Genomic DNA, 12,244 nt, shown 5'->3' with positions numbered 1-12,244 from the left:
AATTGACCTTTTTTAAATTGATATGAATGACCAGGGGTCACTTTACAAAATCGAAGAGATGGCCATGTGGATGGTCAACTCAGTAACACGGCGAATTAGGCAACACGGTGTGATAGCTGCATTAGCGGACACTCCCATGTGAAACCCACATTGGCAATCCACGTGTTTGGACAATCGAACAACTTGCATTGATTCATACGAGCATGTATGACTTGATTACATCTTGCCAAAGCTTGAATAAACAGCCCCAATTCGATCACACAATGATCCAACGGTCCACATAATGGACGGCTCAGATATGCAAGGGTAAGCGATCTAACGACTAGGAATGTTTGTGAAGAAAAAAGTCAAAACGCCTTTAATGACCCCCGATCGAACAACTCCCCCTACACAATGCAAGCTTGATCATACGACCAAGGCTTATTGGGGGTGGTTATATAAGCCTCCCGTCCATCGGCCTTCAAACCTTAATCGACAAGGAGTGATCAAAAAAGGAAGAGAGGGACAAAGGATAAGGGAAATAGTCGACGAAGCGAGAAGGCATTGTTATGCTTGAACCACTAAACCAGCCTCAGTGGGCATTTTTCTTCTTTTTTCATTGTTAGTCTCCCTTCTATTATCGTTTTAATCAACATTTTTATGATTTTAATTAGAAAAACTGAGAACCTAAGAGTGAGATGCTCAGCCGTGACCGGTGGCTGTGAAAGATGGCGTTTTCGACTCTTGTTTCGAGATAAGAATTCCCCAATTCTTTTTTGCGCAATTATTTAATCGGAGTACAAACAAAAATAAAAATATCTAAATCGTGTGTTGTTTGTAGGATAATCCTATTATAGGTCGCTAATATAGCAAAAAAGTTTATTTATTTTTATTTATTTTTTCATATACCTTCAATGTATATTGATGTATAAATCATATCGTTACAGCCTATAGAGATTACTCTTGATGTATGTATTGTGAAATATATATACTGATGACAACGGTACTATAGGCATGACTGTGTGTGATGACTATGTGTGTGTGTTACGAGCTGGGTGTGTGAGTCATGAATCGTGTAGGTGACAGGTGGTGATATACTGTTATGTGTATGTGTAACAATGATTGGTGTGGGTAGTTGTGAATGAGAACAAAAACTAGGGTTATAATTAAATGGGGATTTTTTTGTTAGTAAAGATAAATCTTAAAACTTTGAGTAAGAGAGAATGTAATCATGAAGACGATTAAGTGATATGAAGCTAAATTAATAAGAAATTGGGAGTGGATGTGAATGATTGAAATATGAGAATTACGAATGCAATAAATATCGGGAACTAATAATACACATCTTGAATGTTACAATGAAAATAAACGAATAGGAAACACTTCATAACTTTTAAAATTGAAAAGAAAGGTAAATGAGTCGTCTAATAGCAAATAAGAAATTATGAGGAAGATAATATATAAAACTAGATGTTATAAATAAAGTTTAGCATTAATTAAGGGTGAGAACAGTAGTAAACCAATAAAGGAAAGATTAAAAATTAAAAGAGAATTTCAAAAAGAAAGTAAAAACTAAGAAGATTATTACAGAAAATGAATAACAAATAATTTGGAGTAAATTGAAATAGTCCTTTAAAGGATTAAGAAAAAATCCATTTAAGAAGTCTTAGAGAGGGAAGGCAGGCGTATGATACATGAGGTAAACCCTACTATGGATACGTGCGCAGTCGGATAGAGTTAGAAAGTTTCATACCAAATGGAGTTGGGAGATAGTTTAGTGACATTCATACCGAATGAGATGTGGAGACGACCACTAATTATAACACTCATTACTGGATGAGATATGTGGATATTCAATGATTGTTACAAAAATATTAAATATCCGCATGTAGAGAGGATCTTTATGGGCCTCAATGATTACGATGAAAATGATATCTCGCAGTGAAATTTAAAAAGTAAACAAAACCCTTATTATAAAATAAAATGGTAAAAGGACAATTGATTTATATGTGATTGATATGCATGACAATGATATATGAATGTGTTATGATGATAATCTGATATTGAGAGCGAGAATGTTTATTGAATAAAAATTAAGGGGAAGTTTAAAAGAGGAACGATAGGATCTACTAGGGATGGAACTTAAGAAGTAAAAAAATAGATGAAATAAGAGACTAAAATAGGTTTTAAAATAAAAATAAAAATTTATCAAAATAAATACCTCATCAGTGGTTTGATTATTTTATACAACACTTTGATGAGTTATTAAAGTTTTTTAGTTATTGTATTCTTACAGAGCTAATATAGCTCACTTAATTTATTGTTTACCTTTTAAATTAGGACAACCAAAACCCTGCTCATAAATAGTGAGGAATTTGTTATTTAAACAAAACTGAAGGATAAACTAGCAAGTATATATATCTGGCGGATAGTCAAGTTACATAGAGTGCTAGTGACAGTAGTATCCGACTGGGACCTCAGGTTCACTTCTCAGTTCTGGTCTAGTTTTCAGCAAGTCATGAGAATGAAAATGTCTCTTAGTACCGCATTCTACCCTCAGACCGCCGGACAATCAGAAAAGACGATCTGCACACTAGAGGATATACTCCGAGCTTGTGTTATTGACTTCAAGGGACATTGAAATAATCATCTACCTTTAATAGAGTTCGCCTACAATAACAACTACCAAGCAAGTATCGGCATGGCTCCGTACGAGACGTTATATGGTCGCCTATGTAGATCGCCAATCCGATGGAAAGATGTGGGTGATATAAAATTTTTCGGCCCAAATCTTGTGCAGGAGACTACAACCAAAATAGTTAAGATCAGGAAGAACATCCAGATGACTCATAGCAGATAAAAGAGTTATGCAGACAACTGGAGGAGGGATTTGGAATTTGAGAAAGGTGATCGAGTGTTCTTCAATATCACATCTTTTAAGAGAATTAGTAGGTTTGGAAATATGGAGAAACTAAATACCCGATTTATTGGGCTATTTGAGATATTATACAAAATTGGTATCGCCGCCTACACACTGGCACTACCTTCAAAACTATCCAGAGTCCATAATGTGTTTCATGTGTTCATGTTATGCAAGTATAATTCATACTCCTCTCACATCTTGGCCACGAGACCCTTTCACTCACGGAGGATCTGTTATATGATGAGGTACTAGTGGGCATTATAAATCGAAAGAGTAGATTACTACACAACCGGAGAAAAAGAACTATTCGTTGGAGAAGGGAGCCGACTGCCGACTGCCAAAAAAAAATAAAAATTCTCCTACCTACTCGGAATTCGATTCCGAGCTTGTGACCATGTCGAAGCAAAACAAACGGTGGGTCAGCTGAAAACTGTGGGCAAAGCCAGACAGCACCATCACGGGCAAAACACGCAACCTCCTCCGATGAGCCCCCTCCCGTTTTTCATTTCGTGCAATTTTTTTACCATTGTATTCATCGTTCTATTTTCTACAGGTTGAGTAAAGAAAAACTCACAACTGCAAAGGTGAGCTGGCAGAGCCGTCGCACCCGAAAAACTCCACTGTCAGTAGGTTTTTGTTTTCTTATTTTTTTTGGGCCAATCGAGACCTCTTATTGTATTTTTTGCAGGAATATGCATAAAGCCAACCGAAACTGGCTGAAAATGGCCATGTCAAGCCAAGGCAAACCGCCGCCACGGGTGGCGATGCCATCACCGGAGCACGATGGTGCCGTCACTGGAGCACAGCAGTGCCGCCGTGCTAGAACCCCGAAATTGGCTAGAAATGATTTTTTACACCTATTTTGGATTCTTATGATATTTTTAGGGTGACAAGTATTTTAGATTTTGCATGGATAATTCATGAAATCTGAGGACTGCTAGTTAGTGCAGTAGAAAGTTCAATATTTCGAACATCGAGTCGAGTAAGGATTCCTCACTCTTTTCTCCGTTATGAAAAATTAAGGTTTAATAACTAATAATTATGTATTTTTATAAAAAATTAGAGAATCTTAAAAATAATTACAGATCATTAGCAAAGCAGGAATCAGTTAGTTCATAGTCATTTTGATTTCTTATTTATTTTTATGTATTATCTATATTTGTTTACTATTATACTATGCGTAACTTAATTGATGGTTTTTAGGATCTTTTTTGTTATTTTGTTATTTGTTTCTCCTACATTACGTGCAAGTATTTCGATCATTATTTATTTGGTTATATTAAACTGTATTTTTGTTTAAGTGAACGGTGAGTATAAAATAAGATATAGTTATTGAATGGTTGATTGTTATGATGATGGAAATCTGTATGGAAAAAACTTACTGGATACCCAGAAAATGGCAGACGGGCCCGGTACATAGGGAACCTTATCGTAAACGTTACCTTAGTCGGACGGGGCTGAGAAATCCCTTACCAGTAAGGTTTGGGAGATATGGTTCACTTTCATACCGGACGGGGTATCGAAGTGGTGAAATGTTTGGTGCCCATTGCCAAACGGGATATGAGGATGACCGGTTAATTGTTTAATTGGATATTGACTTCACGAGTATGAGGACATCCCTATGGACCCTCAGAGATATCGGTAAGTGGGTAAAAATGTAAAATGATCATTTATTATCATCTTATACGTGATAAATAATAGGATATGAATATGAGCTTTCATAAGTTATTATCGGAAAAGACTTGTTACACAATGTGGAATAAATGACTTTCTTTATCGTAAATGAATTTACGTGAAATTAAGGGTTCTACTGATTGTTTTTCTGATTTTTACCAATCTTCAGTTTTCCGTATCTGTTATTAGTGTGATATTTTTACTGGGTTAATATAGTTCACACATTCATTAACTATTTTAGATCAAGAGAACTAATATCCAGATCTCGATCAATAAAGAGGTTGTGAAGGTCGTCTTAGTATTGTTTAGTTATTTGTCTTTTGTTCATTTCTTTGATTTTCGTTTGTTTTTTTGGAAGAAACATTATCAAGCCTATTATGTATTCTAAATGATTGTGTAAGTAATGTAAACCCTAATTTTATTATTTCGCTTCCATATTTATTTATGACTTTATTTTACTCGAGGTTCCGGGCCTCTACAATAAATGTATTCCTTATTTTCTGTTATTTATACAATAATGATTAAAAAGACAATTTTATTATTTGGTTTGTTGAACTGCCAAATTGTAATGTACTTACTATAAATGCAAATTAAATATTTTATTTTAATTATTACTTTATACTTTGAATTTATAGATAATTATAGAACATGAATATTTGTTATAATTTTTCAAAATTGTTTTTTTAATGAATTAAAACGCAACCCTCAATATAATTGAATGTTAAATTAAGTAAATGATTTTTCATGGGCCATAAAACAGCCCAATAGAGATCCTATATTTCTTACATGGGCCTGTCCCATAAAGTGTAGAACTGATATATATATATTTATATATATATATGTAATTTATAATTTTACCCCTGCATATTTTTAAATATAATTAGTAAATATGTATATATATTTTTTGCGATGGTCAGTAGTAGTGCTTCCATTTATGAGCTTTTTTTTTTCTACTGTTTTCTTTTTTTTTTTTTTTTTGAATTTTTGGGTAATTTCCCAAAATAAAAAAATTAAAGTAGTCTTTCTCTTAAGGAAATGAAAATTGCTCAATTAAAGAAATGGCACGTGATGCATTCTATCCCAATTCATGCATAATGGAATATATTCCCCTCACGGGTTTCTTCTTCTTCTTCTTCTTCTTCTTCTTCTTTTCCTAATTTGATTTTGAACAAATGAAAATAATTGTTGCCGACAATTGCACGTGTATCCATTGTTTCTTGGTATAATTTATTAAAAATTTAAACGTTGGTTTTATATACACAACGTGCAATTGAATCAAAATTATTTTTATTTTTAATATTAAAATAAATTATCAATTTAATTTGTAATATTTGAAATTAAGTCATAATATTACTTTATTACAAATTAATTTTAAACATTCATTTTTTTTATTTTCTAACAAAAAAAATAAAATAATTATATTATGATTAGATAAACGTTATAATTTGTAAGAAAAAATAATGAGATGTATTGTTTAGAAAAGGTTTGTCAAACTTTTTTACTTTGACAACAAAAATTACCACAAATAATTTATTGAAACAATGAAGTTGACAATACTTGAAAATTATATCAAATATATAAGACATTAAAACTCGTATATATACAATATGTATGCATCGGGTGACTATAGTTTAAGCCTATGGTATACAAGGATAAATAGACAGGGAGAAAAAGTTGAAAAGATAATATATATATATATATAAGAAAAGGCAAATAGGATGTGGTAGTCAAAAAGTTGGAAGAAGGCAAGTTAGGTCTCTCTCTATGTTTGGGTTTGGGCTGCAGCTGGCGTATTGTATTATATACCAAATCTTGTTTTCCTTGAAACATCGTTTTTGAAAAAACTTGTACTACTTATAATTGTCACCTTCAACTTTGTACGCAACTTTTATGGCTCTCCACTTTTTCTTCTTTTCTTTTTTTGTGTGGGTTTTTTCAAAGAAAATTATAAACGATAGTTGGAACGAGGGGTTTTTATTTATTTATTTATTTAAAAATATAATAAATTCATTTTAATTTAATCACTGATTTAATATAATTATAAAATTAAATTAAATTTTATAATTTTTAAATAAAATATAAATATATTAACTACTAAAATATGCCATGTTTAGTTTATATATATACATATATATATATATGTACATATATGAGTTTGGGACATGCATTATCCTCTTTCACACCATACAATAATATGCCATTCAACCATTTTGCATACCCTCCTTTATCATCGTGCACCTTTTACTTTTTCGCATGGTTTCAATCAAACCCTCTTTCTTTTTCAAAATTCTCTTTTTTCCCCTTACTTTCTTATTGTTGTGTACACGACTGAATTCGTGTGTGTGTGTGTGTGTGTATATATATATTTATTTATTTATAGTAAGATTTATTCGAAATTCGAGTGATATAAAAATATTAATTAACTTAAAAATTATCATATTAAATTATTCAAATTTTGATCTCATTAAAATACAAGTAATTAATTGTGTGCTCAAAAAATATAGATGGGTGAGATTACCCATGTGGGTAATTAATTAATTCCAAAAAAAACTTGTTCATAAATAATTAAACTCGAAGAGGAAGAGACTTCTTCCCTTTTTCCCAAGGAGACATTTTATTATTAACTTTTTGACATTTTTATGATATCACAGCATTAGGATTTTAGGCAGGTATCCTCCACCTTGTGAAAGGTTAACGTTACCTTTTCCCCACTTACGCATGCATTCATTAATTATTGATTTCTTTCTTTTACCTTTATTAATTTACCCAATGTAATTAAATATTTATTTATTTTTATAATAAGGTTTTTGATAATTTATTAAATTAATTTTCAGAGTTAAGTATTATACAATATTTTTACCACAATTTAATATTTAATATTTATATTTATTTTATAATAAAAATTTGAAAAAAAAAATAACTAATTAATTGATTAAATTAATAAATCAATAATAATATTATATTATAAAATTAGTTAAATTTTGCACATTAATTTAATTATGCACTCGAAAATTTACTCTTAGAAAACTCACTTAATATGGTTAAAAAAAAATATAAAGCATCTCTTAATAATTTTAGATTACATTAATAAATTAGTTCAATTTCAGATTTCATATAGAACATATTTAAATAGTAATTAAATTAGTAAAATAAATCTAATAAAAATAATCCGTCAGTAAAATTAAATATTTGTTTTTACTAGTGTATTGTTAGAATTGCAATAACTAAATTACTCTAAATTTCAGTAATATAATTATAATTATGGGCAAATAAACAGTTAAATTTGTTTAATTTAAGTAATTAAAATATATTAAAAATTTAGACATAATTTTTATTTTATTTAAAAAAAAAAATAAATAAATAAAGGTTCCCATATGTGTGTATATATATATATATATGTATGTATCCAAGCTAGCTTAATCATAATCATCACCATGGATGATGAATGGAGAAAGAAATTATTTGCTTCAAAATTTCAACAGCATGAGCAAATAAAAATTAACACATCGCTGTCTTTGGAATTATATACATTCGTGCATGCGACGTAAAAACACCACCCACCAATCAAACAAAACCACTAATTTACAAAAGCTAATTTTCTAACTTTTTATTTTTTATTTTTTTCTTTGATGTGTTAATTGATAACTTATAATATTTCAACTAAATTAAACTTCATCCTCGTGAGTTGTTACAATTTTTGTAAAATAAAATATTAACCAATAACACCAGCTTCAAAGAAATAACTTTAAACACAGACAGGAAAAAATAAAAATAAAAAACATGGGTCTTTACATTACACAGATCAGAGAGATTGAGAATACAACTTAAACTTAATGAAAACATAGAAAGGGAATGTTACGAGGAGATAAAACCAAATTACAAAGTGCTTGGGAGATGAACCAACGGGAAGATATAATGAGCGGGGCAATAATATGCTTCATCTACGGACCCCGCCTCTTCTCCTTCCTTTTGGCAAGTCGTTGCAGAACAGATTAGAAAATCTCTCAAAGCAAATTCTCTAATGGCAGATTGAAAAGGAAAGACATCACAAGAATTCCTAAAGGAAGAGAAAGTCAGAGTTGGGTCCCGATATACCCTCATTCTTTTCTTCCTGGGAGAAATATTCCTCTACACCCACCAGTTTCTGAATCACACCCTCCATTTACCAAGCCTTGAGTGCTATATTGTCTGTCTGCGTTTGTTTGTTCCAGCACGAATGATTCAAATGATTCTTCCTTCACCTCCCCTTATTTAGGCATTAATATATAACACACCCTTCTCCAGAGAGACTAGAGAGATTCGTATCACCAGCCAATGGCAGCTGGTTTCTCGATTCAAGCCACCGAAACAAGATTAGAGGAGTCTTTGAAGCTTCCTTGCTTTTCTTTCTCTCCTTTATTTTATCTTAAATATCACCTCCATTTTTACCATCAAGAGATTAATAGTTTGCTGAGAAAAGTACTAATACAGCTATACTAGCTAAGCAAAAGACTAGACTTTAATTATATACCCAAAGCAGGTCATAGAGCATTGAGTCCTAAAGCTTTGGCTTTGAGCTTCAAGGATTTCAAGTAATCAATGGCCTCGTCAAGAACCACCATGGGATCCTTGTCTTCTCCGTTGGGAATTATGCTACGCAGAACACTCACAGTTTCACGGATTTTCTCCCTTCTCAACCTCTTGTTTTCTGATGATAGCAAATCAATCTCCCGGTTGTGGTTGCCACAACTAGATTCTGCATCATCTTCATATTCAGCGCACTTACACGGATTCACTGAACTTGCAGTGTCCAGAAGCGAGGGTAAATCATGATCACCATGATCAAAAAGCTTTCGCTTTTTGCTCGGTCCAACATAACTTGACATTCCTCCTGTGCTCCCCTCAAACGAGCCCTGCTTACCATGAGCTGTCATCGTACTAGGCGAATGTCCAGTGCTTGTAACTTCATCATCTTCGGTATAATCACCATCACCATCTGAATCATCAGAGTAAAGTAATGCATTTAGCTCCTCTGTATCCTCCCTCATTTCACTTTCGACATCAGTTCCATGTATTCCATCAACTTCATCCATTGAATTCATTCCAATATCAATCTTCAATTCCTCTTTACTCTGAGGAACCTCCCTGTTCACACCAGGAAACTTAGGACCCAAAGGAGTAAAATGCTGATTGCGAGTCTCCACACCCGAACTAAATATCAACCTTGTTTGGCACCCAGACTGATCAAACACAAGGAATCTCTTCTGGGCGCATCCCGGCCCTCCCTTAGGCGCCATAGACTCACCAAAAACATCATTAGGAGACGCTTTGGATTGTTCCTTCAAAATTGGGGTTGAAGAAGGTATAAAGGCCTGTCGAAAGCGAGGCAAACAATAGAACCAGCCACGAAGATCATTTGCCAGGCCTTCACGGAATTGAGGGACTAGGGGACGTTCACAAACAGGAAAATTCCCATCAACAGAAATCAGATTAGTCCCACTGTTCATCAAACCCGGAACTTTATCCTGGCTAAGGGAATGAAATGGAGGACCGGGGGAATAAAGATCAGGGGATTGCAATTCCAGTCGATGCCAAGGAAACCGGGATCCAGAGTCCTCTCCCATCCACTTAAAACAAGAATCTGCAATGAAATTCAAGATGAAAACCCGATTCAATTCATCAATTTCAGTAATCATAAAGGGCCAAAAGGCAAAAACTCAAGAGATTTTGAAACATACCAGTAGAAAAGTAGCAGCTTAATCGTTTATACTTCCAAAAGTAATACAAAAAACTAAAAGCTCCAGCTTAACTCGAAAACAGAATCCGTAATCTAATCTACGTAACGGGCTTAAGCAAATGACGAAAGTATTCAGCCTGGCAAATACCCAAATGAACAAAATCAATTAAAAAAAAGGCAAATTTCTAACAAATTACCATGAAAAAAAAAAACTGAGGAATATCGAATCTACAGGAAAAAACAAAACGAATATATAAGATAATGAAACAGAGAATATATCAGACATAAGCCGTCTAATTCTTTTTGGTTTTGCTGGAAGAATAAATCTACATAAAGTTGTTGTTCATCACTAACCTGGCAATCTTGAAGTGGTTGAAAGCAAGCTATAACTCTAACTACAATGGTGGCGCTCCCTGCAATCCCATTTTCGTACTTCAATGCCCGAAATCTTGTTTGGCTCGCTGCTTGGCACACCATAACTACGTCCCCCAACCCTTCAAATACTATTAATGATAACAAATCTGAACAACACGATCCTCCACAGAGATAAATCAAAGAGGATGACCCAGAAAAGATATACCCAGAAGAAGACGACAATTACTGGAAAAAAAGAAAAGAGGTGGGTGAAACAAGAAGATGAGAAGGAAAAGAAATGGGGTCTTTTCTTGTTAACGTTCAGCTAATTTGACGAACGTAACAAGGAACAACGATGAAGAAAGTAGATCCCATGGAAAATTTTCAGGGTAACACGACCGAAGAGAAGGTTTCTGGTAGTTCTGTGATTATGAGAACAATTACAGAATCACACGACAGTAGAGATGCAAGGAGATGACTTTTCGAAACACGTCAACAGAGAGACTCAGCCACCACCGCATGCTGTTTCTTTTCCTCAGCGCAAACAGATCGCCAGTTCCAACCACTCTGCAAGTGTTTCTTAGATCAGCAAACAGGATAGCAGAAACTGAGAGTAGGAGAAAACGAAGTCATGTTCAGTAAGCAAATTATGAAAAGAAATAAAAAAAAAAAAAACCCGACTTTCTTACTAAAAACATATGAATGATATTGATTAGTCCAAGTAAAGCTAAAATTTCCAGCATTAACCACTCAAGTGACTCCAGAATCTAACAAAAATCAAGAAAAGTTTTAAACTTTTATCCATTTGAGAGATAATAGAGCTTAAAGAAACTCACCCAGAAAATCCAACCGCAAATTGGTCACAAATCTGTAAACCCCACAACACTACAGCAAAGACTCAAGATAAAAACAGTGACGGAGACGGAGAGACAGAGAGAAAAATAAAAGATAGAGAGTGAGCAGTCAAAATCTGAAACTTAGGTGTGTGCACGGAAGCTAAGGTTTTATAGAAAATTAATTGACGAAAATACCCCTGGCCAAACCCAAATTATTACACGAACAAATATTAAGGAAAAAGAAAATAAAAAGAAATGAAAGGAGAGTTTCATACGTGCGTGCGTGAGGAGTGCACGCAAGGTATAAGTGTACAATGATGAAACACAGTTTCTCACACCGTGTGGGGAGAGGGTTGTGTCATTTCTGTGATATGGCCCTGCGTCGGTGAGGTTATCATTACCTCTCGGGTTGGATATCGGGTTCGGGTCTTGTTGGGTGGGTGGGAGTTAAGCTTAAATCAATTATCTGGTTGACCACGTGGCATGGGCTGGAACCCAACTCGATGAAGTTAACTATGGTTAGGTTAGTTATTCTTTACTCCCAAATTAGCCTCGTGTTGTTTTGAAAATTACAGTTGGGGTTTAACTAATTTACGGATATTTCGGTTTAATTCCATGAGTTTTGGAAGTCTGATTGAACATCTCCTCCTCCTGTAATTAACCTTCTATTGCAGTATGAACAGGTTTCCTTGATCCAATATATTTTTAAATAAATGTATAAAACACCTTTTTTTTTTATCTTTTTTTTTTATCTTTAGTAAG

General features: G+C 33.4%; 1 protein-coding gene across 3 annotated transcripts; it reads right to left on the bottom strand.

The window, feature by feature from the left end:
- Positions 1–8,342: 8,342 nt before the first annotated feature.
- LOC110825464 (transcription factor bHLH145) lies at positions 8,343–11,638 on the bottom strand. 3 transcript variants are annotated; one of them, XM_088221622.1, is made up of 4 exons: positions 11,483–11,638; positions 10,647–11,213; positions 10,294–10,429; positions 8,343–10,196 (listed from the first exon to the last, which is right to left on the bottom strand). In XM_088221622.1, exon 4 carries the CDS (start codon positions 10,177–10,179, stop codon positions 9,097–9,099), a length of 1,083 nt encoding a protein of 360 aa, XP_088077748.1. In that variant the 5' UTR covers positions 10,180–10,196; positions 10,294–10,429; positions 10,647–11,213; positions 11,483–11,638; the 3' UTR covers positions 8,343–9,096. The 3 variants fall into 3 exon arrangements, with proteins under 3 accessions (XP_088077748.1, XP_088077749.1, XP_088077750.1); XM_088221623.1 differs by having other exon boundaries at positions 10,647–11,253; positions 11,483–11,635; XM_088221624.1 differs by lacking the exon at positions 10,294–10,429.
- Between the last annotated feature and the right edge of the window lie 606 nt (positions 11,639–12,244).

This window comes from Carica papaya, chromosome 1 (genome assembly GCF_054855325.1).
Source record: "Carica papaya isolate Zhongbai chromosome 1, ASM5485532v1, whole genome shotgun sequence".
Classification (NCBI taxonomy): Eukaryota; Viridiplantae; Streptophyta; class Magnoliopsida; order Brassicales; family Caricaceae; genus Carica; species Carica papaya.
This window is presented reverse-complemented; position numbering and strand designations above follow the sequence as displayed.

Bases quoted from the DNA above. Each gene is read 5' to 3' on its own strand.
- LOC110825464 (XM_088221622.1), bottom strand. From the start codon at position 10,179: ATGGGAGAGGACTCTGGATCCCGGTTTCCTTGGCATCGACTGGAATTG.